This window comes from Macrotis lagotis, chromosome 2 (assembly GCF_037893015.1).
Source record: "Macrotis lagotis isolate mMagLag1 chromosome 2, bilby.v1.9.chrom.fasta, whole genome shotgun sequence".
NCBI classification, from domain to species: Eukaryota; Metazoa; Chordata; class Mammalia; order Peramelemorphia; family Peramelidae; genus Macrotis; species Macrotis lagotis.
The window spans coordinates 337,504,306-337,517,859 of NC_133659.1; the positions used below are offsets into that span (position 1 = coordinate 337,504,306).

The window sequence follows — 13,554 nt, forward strand, 5'->3', positions numbered from 1 at the left end:
AGAGCCTTGCAAAAAATGATGGGTACATATTACTATTGTATATAATTGGAAAACAAAATGCTTAAATGTTAAAAAAAAAAAAATAGAATGGCCCGGGGAAAAGTTTGTATGGGATCTAATTGAAACAGTTGAATTCATAGATTATACCTTGTGAAGGTGATTGCTGAACCTCTTGGTTAAGCAGCTGAATGAGCATAATGTGAGATGAAAGTTGATGGCTTGGGTGAAATTGGCCTTGGGGATAGTCTTTGTATGTTAGGGTCTGAGCTCTTTTATGGTTATAAGGGTACTTAGCAGATTCATTCTTCAAGACCGCAGTCACCTTCAGCTGCCAGGATTTTCGGGCTAAGTGCATGCCTGTATTTTTTCCTTGCTTCCTGAGCAGAAAGAAAGGATCCAAAGCAACTGTGCTCACATGAATCAGTCCTGCCCACTCGAATTTTAATTTCATAATTTGATTGAGACTGTACTCTGTTGAAGAGAAGTTCCAGTGTAAATGTTTGATATTTTAAAGAATCTTTTTAATCATTTTTATTACTACTTAGAACAAAAATCTTTGAAGTGTTATAGCAGCATTGTTTTAAGGAAGAGAACCAAGATTTATTAGTATCAGTAGGAAACATCTTTAATTTATATTTTAAAGAATTTTTATTTTTAAATGGTCATTCTTTTTTATCATTAGGAACTAAGCATTAAGAATGATATATAAGAGAGAAGCTATTTGAAATGTTATTTTATATGAATTAGCAGTAAGTACTTTCTTAGTTTCAGTAGACCATAGTTTTTGAAAAGAAATATGACGCATATATTAATGATTTGGTGGTAGAGTGGAACTTATCTAGTATTAATTCACTAAAGTTATATTTGAGGTTCTCCTCATTAAAATTCAGGAGACATTCCCCTGTTCCCTGGCTTAACTACAGTTTTTGCTAGGCTTTTGTTCCACTTCTGAATAGCTGTTTTTGAAATCCAAAGTGGAGGAACAAACTTCTCAAATAAAGGATAAATTGTTAACCAGTGAGAGTATTACAAAGTGACCAGACAACTCTACTCACCAAACTTATAGACCTGACAGCAAACTTTTTGGTTGAAGGTAAGTAGAGAGATTTTAAATCACTAAAAAAAAAAAAATGCTAGCCCATTGTTATGTAGAAGCTTTTTAAAAGCTGTAAACGGCTTGTAAAAAGAATGTGGGTAATCAGAGGTTCTTTGAATTTGTAAAGTGAAGTTGTTCATTTAAAAATCTTAACTATATTGTACTTGGGAAGGAGAAGGGAATCATTTATTCAGTGATTCTCTGTATAACTTTCTGATTTGTAAAGTTACCATTCTTAAGCAGACTTCAAACACATGAACTAGTCTAGTCCAGCTTGTTTTGATCTCCAGAGGAGTTAGTTCAGGCTCATCTCCTGGGGCAACTTGTGTTGTAGTCAGGTCATCCTCTCAGATTGAGACCTGTGACTTTCTGACTTGGAGCCAAGCCTCCTCTTGGGTCCTCATGTAGCACTTAGATGAAATGGATTATGCTGATTTGGGTTAGTGTCTTAGAAACCTGCTATACCATGTAATGGAAATGTTTTGCTTTGGCCCTAAATAAGTTAAGTCCTTCTGCTTAGACTACTACTTAACAAATGTTTTCCCCTGGTATTCTTTATTACAATTGTTAGTTTCATTCATCTAAAAAGATTTTTCAAGTATTATGACAAGAGAAGATCCTTACAGAGAAGAATTTAGTTATGACAGGATGCCGACCCTGGAACGTGGAAGACAAGAAGCTGTACATTACGCTCCAGAAATAAAATCCAACGACCTCCAACTAGCAAAAAGATTCCATCCTTGTTTCAGTTACCGAACATGGATCTTTTCTTTGTTGATGGGGGTAAGTACCTTAATCTTAAATCAATGACACACTTAAAGATAACTGGGAAGGCTTTACTAAAGAAATTAGTCTTGAAATGTTAAGTGTAATTCCTTAAATGTAAGGAAGTTATAGTAATATGTAGGTAGCTTTTTTTTAATCCATTAAATTATTCTCTAATATCAGAACTGATAAGACCAGTTTCAAGATCAATTCAGTTTGCCTCTGGGCTTTAGGTTTTAAGTTTCTGTTAGACTGCTGTCTAAATTAAATCTTCTTAATCTACACACTGTGAACTTAAATATTTTTTGATAACTAAACTTAACTGGTTTTCATTTCATTTTATTCATTTTAAAACATTATTCTAAAAAGGAGGACCATGGGCTTCTTCAGACAGCCAAAGGTGTCCATGACACAAAAAAAGCTTAAAAAACTGATTAAAACTTTATTAATTTTTCTTAGATTGCATTCCTGTGGGCATTTAAAAATTGTATGCTAAAATAACCACAAAAAATAAATGGGCAATGGAAAAATCTGCTAAACTGATTTAGTTCTGAGTTCTTAAAAAGCAGGGATCTACCATCTAAGACTAGGAGCTCATTGGGAATCCCCACAACAAGGCATTAAAGCAATTTCAGCTGATAATTGATCTGCATCCTTTCCCAACAAGAGTTCAGCATTGTGAGATGGCTAAGTGGGAGAACTTTTTCTGACTGCCTCAGTCTGCAAAAATGTCCCAACTGTTACATACATTCAGTGGGTCCAAGAGGCTTTATCTTGTTAAAAACTAAAATCAAATACTTACTCTTTTACAATTCACAAAACGAAGTAAGCATAAAAGAAATGGAAATCATTTTCAAATGATATTTTTGTCTAAGTTTGGGATATTTATACATAGAGGGTTATTGTATGTTTGCTTGGCATTACTCTGATACAGAACCTGAGAAGACAGGGCCTCTGCTTTTGAGGGGTTTTGACTTTAGTCAGGATCAAGAAATGCTTTTTTTAAGTATTTAAGTAGCTTGCCCAAGGCCACACAGCTAGGTAATTATGAAGTGTCTGAGGCCAGATTTGAACCCAGGTACTCCTGACTCCAGGGCCGGTGCTCTATCCACTTCGCCACCTAGCTGCCCTAAGAAATATTTTTGATTCACTGAATCTATTGATTTTTTAGTATTTGGGGCCTTTTTTTTTTTTTTTTTTTTAGCATTACCATTAGCTTTCTTTATGGATGACAGGAAACAAAATTTGGTTGCTTAGAGACCATAGTCTACTTTATAACAGATAATTCCATATAAAAGTTTACAATGTACAAAACTAGGACTATTTATATGTATAGTCCTAGGGCATAGTTAGTTGTTAGCCAAGGTGTACTCCACTTGGATCCAGTCATAAGTGAGGGCTTTGGTTTTTTTTTTTGTTTGTTTGTTTTTAGTTTTTGAAAGGCAATGGGGTTAAGTGGCTTGCCCAAGGCCACACAGCTAGGTCATTATTAAGTGTCTGAGGTCGGATTTGAACTCAGGTACTCCTAGCTCCAAGGCCAGTGCTCTATCCACTGCACCACCTAGCTGCCCCCTTAAGAGAGGACTTTGAAGTGAGATGAAGTTCTCTTATGTATCCCAGTCCCATCAAGAACCATATCATCAGAAGCCCCATCATCATGCAAATGCTATAGCAAGTAGTACCTTACTGAGTGGGGGAAAATATGCCTCCTTAACTTAGGGAATAACAGTTTCACTCTGCAAATTCTGTTCTTTATATCCTTTAAACCGAAATTCTACACTACTTAGAATTCCCTTAAGATATAACCTTCCCTAATCTTTTTGGCTTCAGTACTTAGTAAGTTATATACAAGTTTCACTCCTGAGGTGTCTAATTTCACAGAAATTTTTTAATCCTTTTAAACTAGTTCAACCTGTTTCTCAAAATTTTGCAAGTCAAAAGATTTTTGTCAGTTTTGTAAGTGTCTGACCATTTGCTAAGCTACTTCACTCTTGTTTAGGTTTCTACAGTGGTTCTGGGAAGCCCCAGAAACTTGGTCATTTAGTATTTGCATCTTGTCCTGGCCTCTTTCAGTGATAACCAGATTCTGACCCAGGGCTGTCTGTGCATTCATACATCACTCATTTCTTGCCTACCTTATCAGCTGGTGTTTTGGTCATTGGGCTTTTCTGTTGATTTTGTCTTGCCCAGTCTCAGCTTGAACCTTAATTTGTATTTCTATTTTCCAGAGTTGCCTTCTTATCACTTCTGGCTTTTCACTTTACCTGGGAAATGTCTTCCCTTCTGAAATGGATTATTTACGCTGTGCAGCAGGTTCAGTAAGCAAAGTTTTTAATTCTGTACTTTGCATGCTGATAGAACACAATTGCTTGCATGTTTGTATCCCTTTACTCTTAAATTTCCAGACAGTAGTTTTTATTTCTTATTAGTATATTATTCCCTCTGTTTTTACTTCATTTTTTAATGGACTGAAATAATTGTGGGGTCATAGATCTGTGCTGGAGGAGACTTAGATTTCATTGAGCCCAAGGCTCTTATTAAAGGGGATTCTAAAAGTAGCATCTTCACTTGCTAGATTGACCAGGTCTGTAATCTTTAACTCCCATAGAACATGCTCCATTATTCACATCTCAGTATTGTTCCTTTGGACTTGGAATCATAGTGACACAATCTCCAAAGAATCATCAGGATATGAATTTGAGAAATGTGCAGAGTTCAACTGAGAAGCAGGCCTACATTTCAGGGAGGAGCATGAGGATCAGGGTAGCTCATGGAGTAGCCCTAGAGATTTTGAGTGGGCCGTCAGACAATGGCAAGGTTTGTTCACTGTCATCAAGTCTTGGCAGTGGCGAAGCAGAGGCTTCCGCTCCCAAGGTCAGTCCTCTTCCCAGATAATGGAGAGAAGACTTAAGAATCATCAGACTAGTCAATCAGCAAACATTTGGCCGTCAGTCAGATGTGGTCCTAAGTGTTGGGGATACAAAGATAGGCAAAAGAAAGTGAATTCCCTCAAGGAGCAGTCTACCAGGGAGGACAGCACATGAAAAGATGTTGAAAAGCAGGAGGGGGAAGAGAATACCCTGCCAGATGGGAGGCTTGAGGAAACCTGAGTGGTGCCCTGGAGCCCCTCAGAAGGATGACCAGAGAGAGGCAGAGGCTCCAGGATCTGGAGGTGAAGAGTGGACTCATCCTGGAAGTACCAGGACCAAAAGGGGATCTAGAGTCAGAAGACAAGGGGGAAAGGGAACCTATTGCTCACCTTCTAAAATACCTCCCAAGACTATTATGACTAGAGCTGGGAGAAAATAACTTTGAGCAGCCATAAAGAAAGAATTCAAGAGCTGAGGAGCCACATGATTTCATAGTCACAGCTATAAAGGTGTGAAGAGTTTAGAATGAGATGGGCAAAGGCAAAGGATACAACTTGTCAACCAAGAATTAATTACCTACCAAAACCAAGTGTGACTCCACCTTTAATGAAATAAAAGGCTTCTAAGCATTCCTGAAGAAAAGACCAGAGCTGTATAGAAACTTAGAAGCGCAAACACAGGACTTAAGAGAAATAGGAAATGATAAAGTACCAAAACAGGAACTGGCTGCTGACATTTTTGTATGGACAGTGACATGTGTTTCTCATCTGGATCCTAGCATCGGGGTCACAGAATCTTACATTAGAAGGGCTAGGACTAAGTCTGTTATAGCTTTTGCTTTTTTTTTTTTTTTTTTTTTTTTGAGACAGTTGAGTAACTTGCCCAGTGTCACACAACCGGTGGAATGTCTGAGGTCAAATTTGAGCTCAGGTCTTCCTGATTCCAGGGTCCACTCTCTGTTCATTGTGCCACCAAGCTGCCCCTAGATCTTATGATTTTACTAGATGAATGAAAAGGGAAAAAGGAATATACTGAAAAGGGGAAAGGAAGAGGGGAAAAGATTCAGGAAAATTAACTCACAAAAGGAGGATATGAAATTAGACATTTATACACAAACAGGGAGAAAAGTGGGAGGCTGATGCTTGTATGCTTGTACCCTTATTCTCACCTGAACTGATGAAAGGAAGGAAGGAAGGAAGGCTGTTTGCACAGCCGTAAACACACACACACACGCGCGTGCGCGTGCACAGAGGCTTTATTCCACTTTGCAGGGAAATTGAACAGACTGGAGAGAAGGTAGTAGAAGGGGGAATTAGAAGAAGGGGAGATTAAGGGAGGGATTCTTATTATTCCTAGGTAAAACAAATCTCTCTACTAACCTTTATCTGAGTCCTGGTTGGGAAATGTATTTGAATTCTTCTTTTACCTAGATAGATCATTCCCAAGGGAGGACAGAAGAGAGCCTGCCCCTTCTATTCTGTAAACATTTTAGCAGTTGGTTAAAAGGGAAAAAAAAAAGACCAAAGACTGGAAATATTTGCCCTATTTCCCCCAGGAAGAAAAATCACTGTCTTTGCCTACTAATTAGGAAAATTTGAGAAACACTGCTCTGGACTATTCAAATGAAGCATTTTCGTTTTCTAAGTTGATCCCTTGTGCTTCACTGGTTCAGCATAGGTGATATCTCTAATCATGTCAGTCTTTGAGTCCATCCTGTCTAGTCTAATTCAAGCCCTGTAAGGGCATAGACAGTTATTTTCCAGCTTTAAACATGTAATCTATATAGCAGGCATATAAGCAAATATTTGTTGAATTTTAAAAATGTTTCTTTTTTTGTCTGTCTGCATTGGCATCTCCTTGAGAGCAGGAAGCCTGCTTTGGTGCTGTCCACAAGGAGGAATTCAGGAAGTACTTGTGGATTAACTGAATTAAATGTAAACATGTGGCAGCATCTGCCCAAGTACCCTTGTTTTTATTCAGTATTCTATGGCTAATATTCCTTTAAAGCATTCTAAATTGTACTAAAAATATAGATGTTAGGCATACCAGAGGACAGAATGGTTTTTTCCTAATTTGTACAATTTTCATCTCCATCCTGGAAAAGTCTAAAAGTTTAGTTTAGTGTTCCTGTCAGTGAGTTGTCTCTGCTTCATCTTTTCCTTTGATTTTTCAGTGCATTCCTTCAGCAATTGTGAGCTTTGCTATAGCAAGAAACAAGGTGAATGTGGTGAGTATCTCTGACTGTGACTCTAGCTTTTGAACTATAACACCTAGTAGTTGATTGGTTTTGATTTGACTTGATAACATCTGTCCTAAAAGGATTGGATAACATAATGCAGCTCATGTGACCCATATACCTGGATTCAGATTTTAGAGCTCGAAGAAACCTGAGAAAAACTTTAGTCTGGCTTCCTCCTCTTTTTGCACAAAAAGAAATTGAAGCAGAAATGTTTTCTAAAAGTATCAGAGAGCTTATTTGTTACATATCTTGGACCATAGCTAAGAAACAAAGATTGTTTCCTGACATCTCCCCAGCCTCCATTTACCTTTCTGTCTCAGCTCCTCTTCCTCTTCCCAAACTCTACCTATCCCCCTCATTACTTTGCATTTATAGATTATTGTTCCCTCTCTGAACCTCAAGTCCTCTTCAAAGGGAAATCAATTCCAGGATGGGGGTTTCAAAAAAAGAATTGAAAATATAAATAGTTGGATAAATAGATAAACAAATCCAACAGACATTTACTATTTGCAGGACAGACAACAGAAAGACAAAAACAGCATCCCCTGCCCTCCAGGAGCTTATTATGATTATTGTGAGTGAAATTGAACAAAGAGGTAAACTGAGGCAATTCTCTGAGCAAGTAAACCTTTATTGGTGTGGCATATTGCTTGTCAATAAATGGGTCAGTGGCTTGTCTTGATTTATGCTAAAGACCCCAAGCAAACAGACAATTGCCCTTTTATAATTTTGAGGAGCAGAGAATAATGACATCACATGGAAGAAAAGTGATCAGTTAGAGCTGAGGTGCAGAGAGAAGGATTAGTTGGAAATTTGGCAACGGGGCTAGCAATGAGCCCCTTCTTCTCTCTTGAGACTCAGAAGTGCTTCCAGGTACAAGATGTAGACTAGAGCAAACCAGACATCCTTGAAGGAGGACTGGACCTTGACTCTCTTGTTCTTCTGAATCCCTGGGATAAGACTCAATTGGTGATTTTGCAGGAGACCTGAATTCTGAACCGTTTGGAGACAAAGACCCATAACTTAAGCAATTCCCAGCTAAAATCAATTCTCTGTAAATAAGTTCAATAAGAAAATGACACAAACTTGTTACTGATCATTTCACTGTATATGTTTCATGTCTGAAATGAAGGTGACCTTGAGTTATAGAATTATAACTCTTTTAGGATTAAAAAAATTACTTGATAACCTTTGGAATATTTGGAAAAAGGACTGAGAATTATTTCTCCAGTGTAGTTTTCTCATGACCTTTTATTCTTTAGGTAATTAAAAAGACACTGATTATTTGTTGTTTTTCAGATTCCAAACTTTCAGATTTTGTTTGTTTCTACATTTGCCATCACAACAACATGTTTAGTTTGGTTTGGATGTAAACTTGTCCTGAATCCATCAGCAATAAATGTGAGTGACTTTAAAAATGAGGAACTGTAAACACTTTCCTTCAGACTAATCTGACCTAGCTATGCTGTCTCTCTGGCAGAGCTGTAGGGAGTGCTGTCTGAAGTTAGGGTTTGGGGATTGCTTATTTTTTCCTTGCCTCAGCATATTCAGGCAGCCATAGCTCAGTCAGTAAATATTTGTTGAATTTAGTTTTTTAAGTATTATTAGTTTTGAAATACAACATTTTTCAACTAACATTAAGTGCCTCCCATGTGCCACATATTGTATTGGGTGCAATGTCTAATTTATCCAATTATAAAAAATTGAGAATCCATGCCTTCAAGGATGCTGGCTGTCTGTTATGTCTAGACAATATCATTTGGTCTGAGTGGAGACACTGGGAACTGCCAAAGTAGGAAAAACTTTGTTTCATGTTGTTGATTTTTTAGTAGAGAGGACAGTCTTATGCCTTTTGTTTTATATGCTTGTTTGAATGTTTTTTTTTTTGATAATTACACATTTGATGCTAGAAAATCTTAGATCCAAGAGGCAGACTGTCAGAGAAATGCAAAAGAAGGACCCCCAAAAAGATCTAGCCTCTTTCTGACAAGCCAGCTCAACTCTGAACTTTTGGAAGTGGGGGCTGAGGGACTGGAGGCTCTGGGAATACTTCCAGATAGATTCAGGGCTGCTGTTTGACTATACAAATGTCTTACCAGTCTTTGTAATAGAAACTCCATCATTTTGGATATTGTTATTAAACTTAAGCCAGGTATGGGCACAGGAAGACTCGAGTTCAAATCAATCCTCACATACATATTAGCTGGGTAACCTTGGGCAAGTTGGCCTCAGTTTCTGTAACTGTAAAAATAGGGTCATAGTCACACCTTGCTCTTGCTCAGGATCAAGTGACAGAATAATTCTAAAGCATTGAGCACAACAGGTATCTATCCAGCCTCAGCTTAGAAGCTCCTTTAATAGATGAAAATGAGAAATTTCAAAAGTCTTCCGCAAACTTTAAAACCACTGTAGTTAGTTGTAGTTAGCACAAGACTTAACCCATAGCAGGCACTTTTATGTGTTTCTTTAAAAAAAAATGTATTTAGACCATGGTTCTTAAAGGGGCAAGAGTGTTAACCTTAGAGCAGATGTGTATGATAATTATTTTTGAGAAATCTGATTTTTAAAAAATGAATAATGTTGCTTCATTATATGTTTTCTTGGTAGATAAATTTCAATTTGATTCTGCTAATTCTATTAGAGATCTTGATGGCAACTACAGTGATCATTTCTGCAAGATCTACAAGTGTCATTCATACTATTTTCATTTTTAAGATGTTGTCCCAGGGATGATTAATTAATCTCTACATTTTTGTGGAAATTTGATTTATTTTTTTCATAGAATTTATGCTTTTTACTTAGTAGGAACTTAGAAACCAGGGTGATTTTTGTACGTGTTTTTCTGTTTCCCGTGGAAGATTCTACCCCCCCCCCCAATCCTGGAGAACTTCAGAATTGATTCTTTCAAAATGTTAGTTTACAAATATAAAACATTCAGGCTATTCATATCTTGACTGCCACTCTTGTTCATGACTGGTCCTCTTCCTTTCTCACTTATACGTGTTCTTAGCAATATCATTAAAATTGGCCAGTGCTTGATGAAAACTGATGAAAATAGTGATAATGTAAAATCATCCACTGAAATCCTAGTTGTGGCTTAGAAGAATTCAGGGCTCTTGAAGCTGGTGTTTGCCAAATGTAAACCCTGACAGGTTGTCCCATGCTAGAAAGGATCTGCCCAGATAGCAGGCTGGGCCTACAATGTCTGCCATCTGAGGGGAGGACCAGTTAGAGTGGGTTGGAAGTAGCACACAGGTCAACAGGTGATTAATTGGGTAGATCTGGAAATTGGGAAGAGCCTTCTGCACCTCCTTAGAAGGGTTTTCACCTGAATGTCTTCTTAAAAACTATATGTGAGATGAAATAGATTGTAGAGTTCTCAGTGTGCTGAAGACCCCGATCTAAGTCAGCAGGAAGACACAGCAGCCACAAAGTAATGCTCTTTTTAGCTCTGTTTACAAACATGTAGTGTTCAGAATGGTGAAGGTAATAGATTGATGTTCTTCTTCCCTGGTTGGACAAAATCTGGAGCTTTGTGACCAGTTATAGGAAAGATATTGAAAAGCATGTTCACAAGAAGGCAATCAAGATGTTGAGAGGATTCAAAATTCAAGTATCAATTCAAAATCTATAGCTATTTAGTCTGGAAATGAGAGTATTGAGGAGGAACTAAAATAGCTTCATAGAATTGGCACTAATAATAGCTGGGATTTGTGGAAAGAATATACTTAGCTATGGGAAAGAAATTTTTTTTAACCACTCAATCTAAGAAGCTTTTATTAAATGTCTACTATGTGAGTGAAAAGAAAAAGGTTAAAGTATTTGTTGTATGTTAAGCACGATACTGAGCTCTGGGATGTAAATAGAAAACCACTAGAGCTCCCATGGAGTTTAATTCTAGTTAGGGTAGTCTCCACACATGGGCAGATGGAAAGCCCTAACTGTTGAAGTGAGGATGGCAAGAGCCAGCATTGAGCACGGTGTCTGCTTATTGACTGACTGACCTGGGGTTCCTTGGGATTGCACTTGGTGGCTGTTCTTCAAGCAGTGCTCACCAAGTCTGTCTCTGGGTGGCTGGTGCTATAGGAAGTGTTAATTAGAAGAGAAATGATTAGATCTATTTGCATTGGGCCTCAGAGAATGGTAATTTTTCCATAATATTCAGTTTAAAAGTAAAAGTTGGATGACTTTTTGGTGAGGTAGTTAGAAATGTGATTCTTCATTTTGTTAAAGGTTAGACCACCTTTTGAGTTCTAAGAATTTGATTTTTTAAGGCCCTGGAAGAACTCTACCTTCACTAGCTTCAGTTAGCCAAAGTCACCACATAAGGCTTTCCTTGGAATCCTAAGAAATGAAGACCTTTCTTAGACTCTTTTGTTCCTGGTTCTACTGTTTCCCTACTGATTTTGACCTATTCTATTTCTCAACTCTTGTATGAAATAAGGAAGCTTTATTCTGCACATTTGAGGTCAGGACTGTCCAAAATGCAACCTACCTATGGGTTTATTAATTGCTTTAGTAAATGAAGCCAAGCTACCACAGAGCTCTCGCTAAAATGGCAAATCAAAATACATTGTCTATTGTTTCAATAAAAACTTTTAAAAGTAATGTATGTTGGACAGCCTTGTAATTAAAAACTCTGTTCTGACTCCCTTAGCAAGAACTGGAGATCTTAGACTAAGGATTGCCTCCATTTACTTGTGCAAATGCCTATATATTAATGTGGAATCTTGACTTTATTTTATTTTTTCTTTTTAGAATGCCATATTTGATAGTTCCAACATTTTGAACAGTGTAACCTTTCCTACTCGAGTCCTGAAATCCTATTCAGTAAGAAAATCTTTCTCTTGAGGGTATCAGATGGGGGGATCAGTAATGAAAGTCATCTATTAAAAGAAAATGATGCCATGATGTGTGAATCTTGCAGTCCTAAACCAGGCCATTGCTTTGTGAAACTCAACTCCTTCAATTCATTATAACTTACCTTCAAAACAATTGTAGTTAATAGAACCTGTTCTTCAAGTCTTTCCATGCCAGGCTCCCATCTCACAGCTCAGAAGGTAAGAGTCCTTCACTGTGGGAATATGTTGGGAATAGTGGCATTCTGGAGCCAGCTCATCCCAGCTTGGGGATGCCATATCTTGGAATTGGGTAATGCTACAAACTAGGGCTTAACTTGATGGTTTGTTGATCCTTTAAATGTAAAGAGATGGGGAAAATATTAATGGTACAAATTAAACTTAAAAGGGTGTCTTTTGTACATCCCCCCCTTCCTGAAGAACTAGTTTTTTGTTTATTTGTAAATATTAAGTAATATTTTATTTTCCCTCAATTACATGTTAAAGTAATTTGTACCATTTTTTAAAGTTTTGAGTTCCAAATTCTATCCCTCCCTCCCTACCTCCCCCTTCCTTGAGTTGGAAAGTAGTTTTCTATAGGTGTTATACATATATTATCATATAAAACATTTACCTATTAAGTCATTCTGTAACATTCTTGAAAGAGGAAAAGGAAAAAAAAGAAAGTAAGCTCCACTCTGTATTCAGTTAATATTAGTTCTTTTCTCTGGAAGCAGATAGCATTTTTCATCAGGAGTCCTCTGGGATTGTTTTGGATCACAGTATTGCTGGGAATAGCTCAGTCATTCGTAGTTCTTCATTGTAATATTGCTATTACTGGGAACAATGTTCTCCTGGTTCAACTCCCTTCACTTTGCAGCTGTTCATGTAAGACTTTTTAAGCTTTTCTGAAAGCATCTTGCTTGTCATTTCTTAGAGCACATAGTATTCCATTACAATGAGATACTGTTCCACCAGTTCTCAATAAATGGGTCCCTTAATGTTCAATTTTTTTCCGTATCTTTGGGATGCAAATCTACTAGTGGTTTTGCTAGATCAAAGGATAAGCACAGTTTTACAGCCCTTCAGGCTATATTTTCAGGAAACCCTTTGTTAAACATTTACCAGTACAGCACTGGTTGCTGTTCACTCATTTTCAATTGTGTACAATTCTCCATGACCCTATTTGAGGTTTTCTTGGCAAGGGTATTGGAGTGGTTTACCGTTTCTTTCTCCAGCTCATTTTCAGATGAGGCAAATAGGGTGAAGTGACTTGCCCAGGGTCACACAGCTAGGAAGTGTCTGAGGCCAGATTTGATCTCAGGAAGATGAGTCTTCCTGACTCCAGACCTGGCACTCTGTATACTGTGATGTCCCCAGCTGCAAGCAGTACTGGATAATAAGTGCAGCTCCAGCCATTCCTTCATATTTGCATTGCTGTAGATGTCTCCAATGGGTTTCTCACAGCAGTCCTATGAGGTAATGGCATCATGTTAGGGGAAAGAAGTCATAGAGAAGAAAATTGAGCCAAAAGATGTGGAGGGTGTTGCCTGGGGTCACCTATTCTCTGGAGACATGCTAGAATAGGTGCTGGGGCAAGTTTGCCACCTATCCAGCAGTGCAGCCCTCTCTACTTCCCTTTTGTACCTAGAGATGAATCCATCAGTGTCTGTCATGAGTCAGGTACCACATAAAAAGACACAAACCTATTTTCTGTCCTGGAGGAGCTCCCAGAATAAGAAGAGA

At 37.8% G+C, this 13,554-nt stretch overlaps 1 protein-coding gene across 1 annotated transcript; it reads left to right on the forward strand.

Moving 5' to 3' along the window:
• The first annotated feature begins 770 nt into the window (after positions 1 to 770).
• Positions 771 to 9,703, forward strand: MLC1 (modulator of VRAC current 1). Its single transcript, XM_074221091.1, has 6 exons — positions 771 to 1,093; positions 1,668 to 1,879; positions 4,090 to 4,179; positions 6,905 to 6,958; positions 8,270 to 8,371; positions 9,578 to 9,703. Exons 2-6 carry the CDS (start codon positions 1,700 to 1,702, stop codon positions 9,701 to 9,703), a joined length of 552 nt encoding a protein of 183 aa, XP_074077192.1. The 5' UTR covers positions 771 to 1,093; positions 1,668 to 1,699.
• The last annotated feature ends 3,851 nt before the right edge of the window (positions 9,704 to 13,554 follow it).

What these genes read in the sequence shown, in the direction of transcription:
- MLC1 (XM_074221091.1), top strand. Translation starts at nt 1,700, where the DNA reads ATGACAAGAGAAGATCCTTACAGAGAAGAATTTAGTTATGACAGGATG. An exon ending in TACGCTGTGCAGCAGGTTCA is followed by an intron (nt 4,180 to 6,904) that starts GTAAGCAAAGTT and finishes TTGATTTTTCAG; the next exon opens with TGCATTCCTTCAGCAATTGT. An exon ending in CAAGAAACAAGGTGAATGTG is followed by an intron (nt 6,959 to 8,269) that starts GTGAGTATCTCT and finishes GTTGTTTTTCAG; the next exon opens with ATTCCAAACTTTCAGATTTT.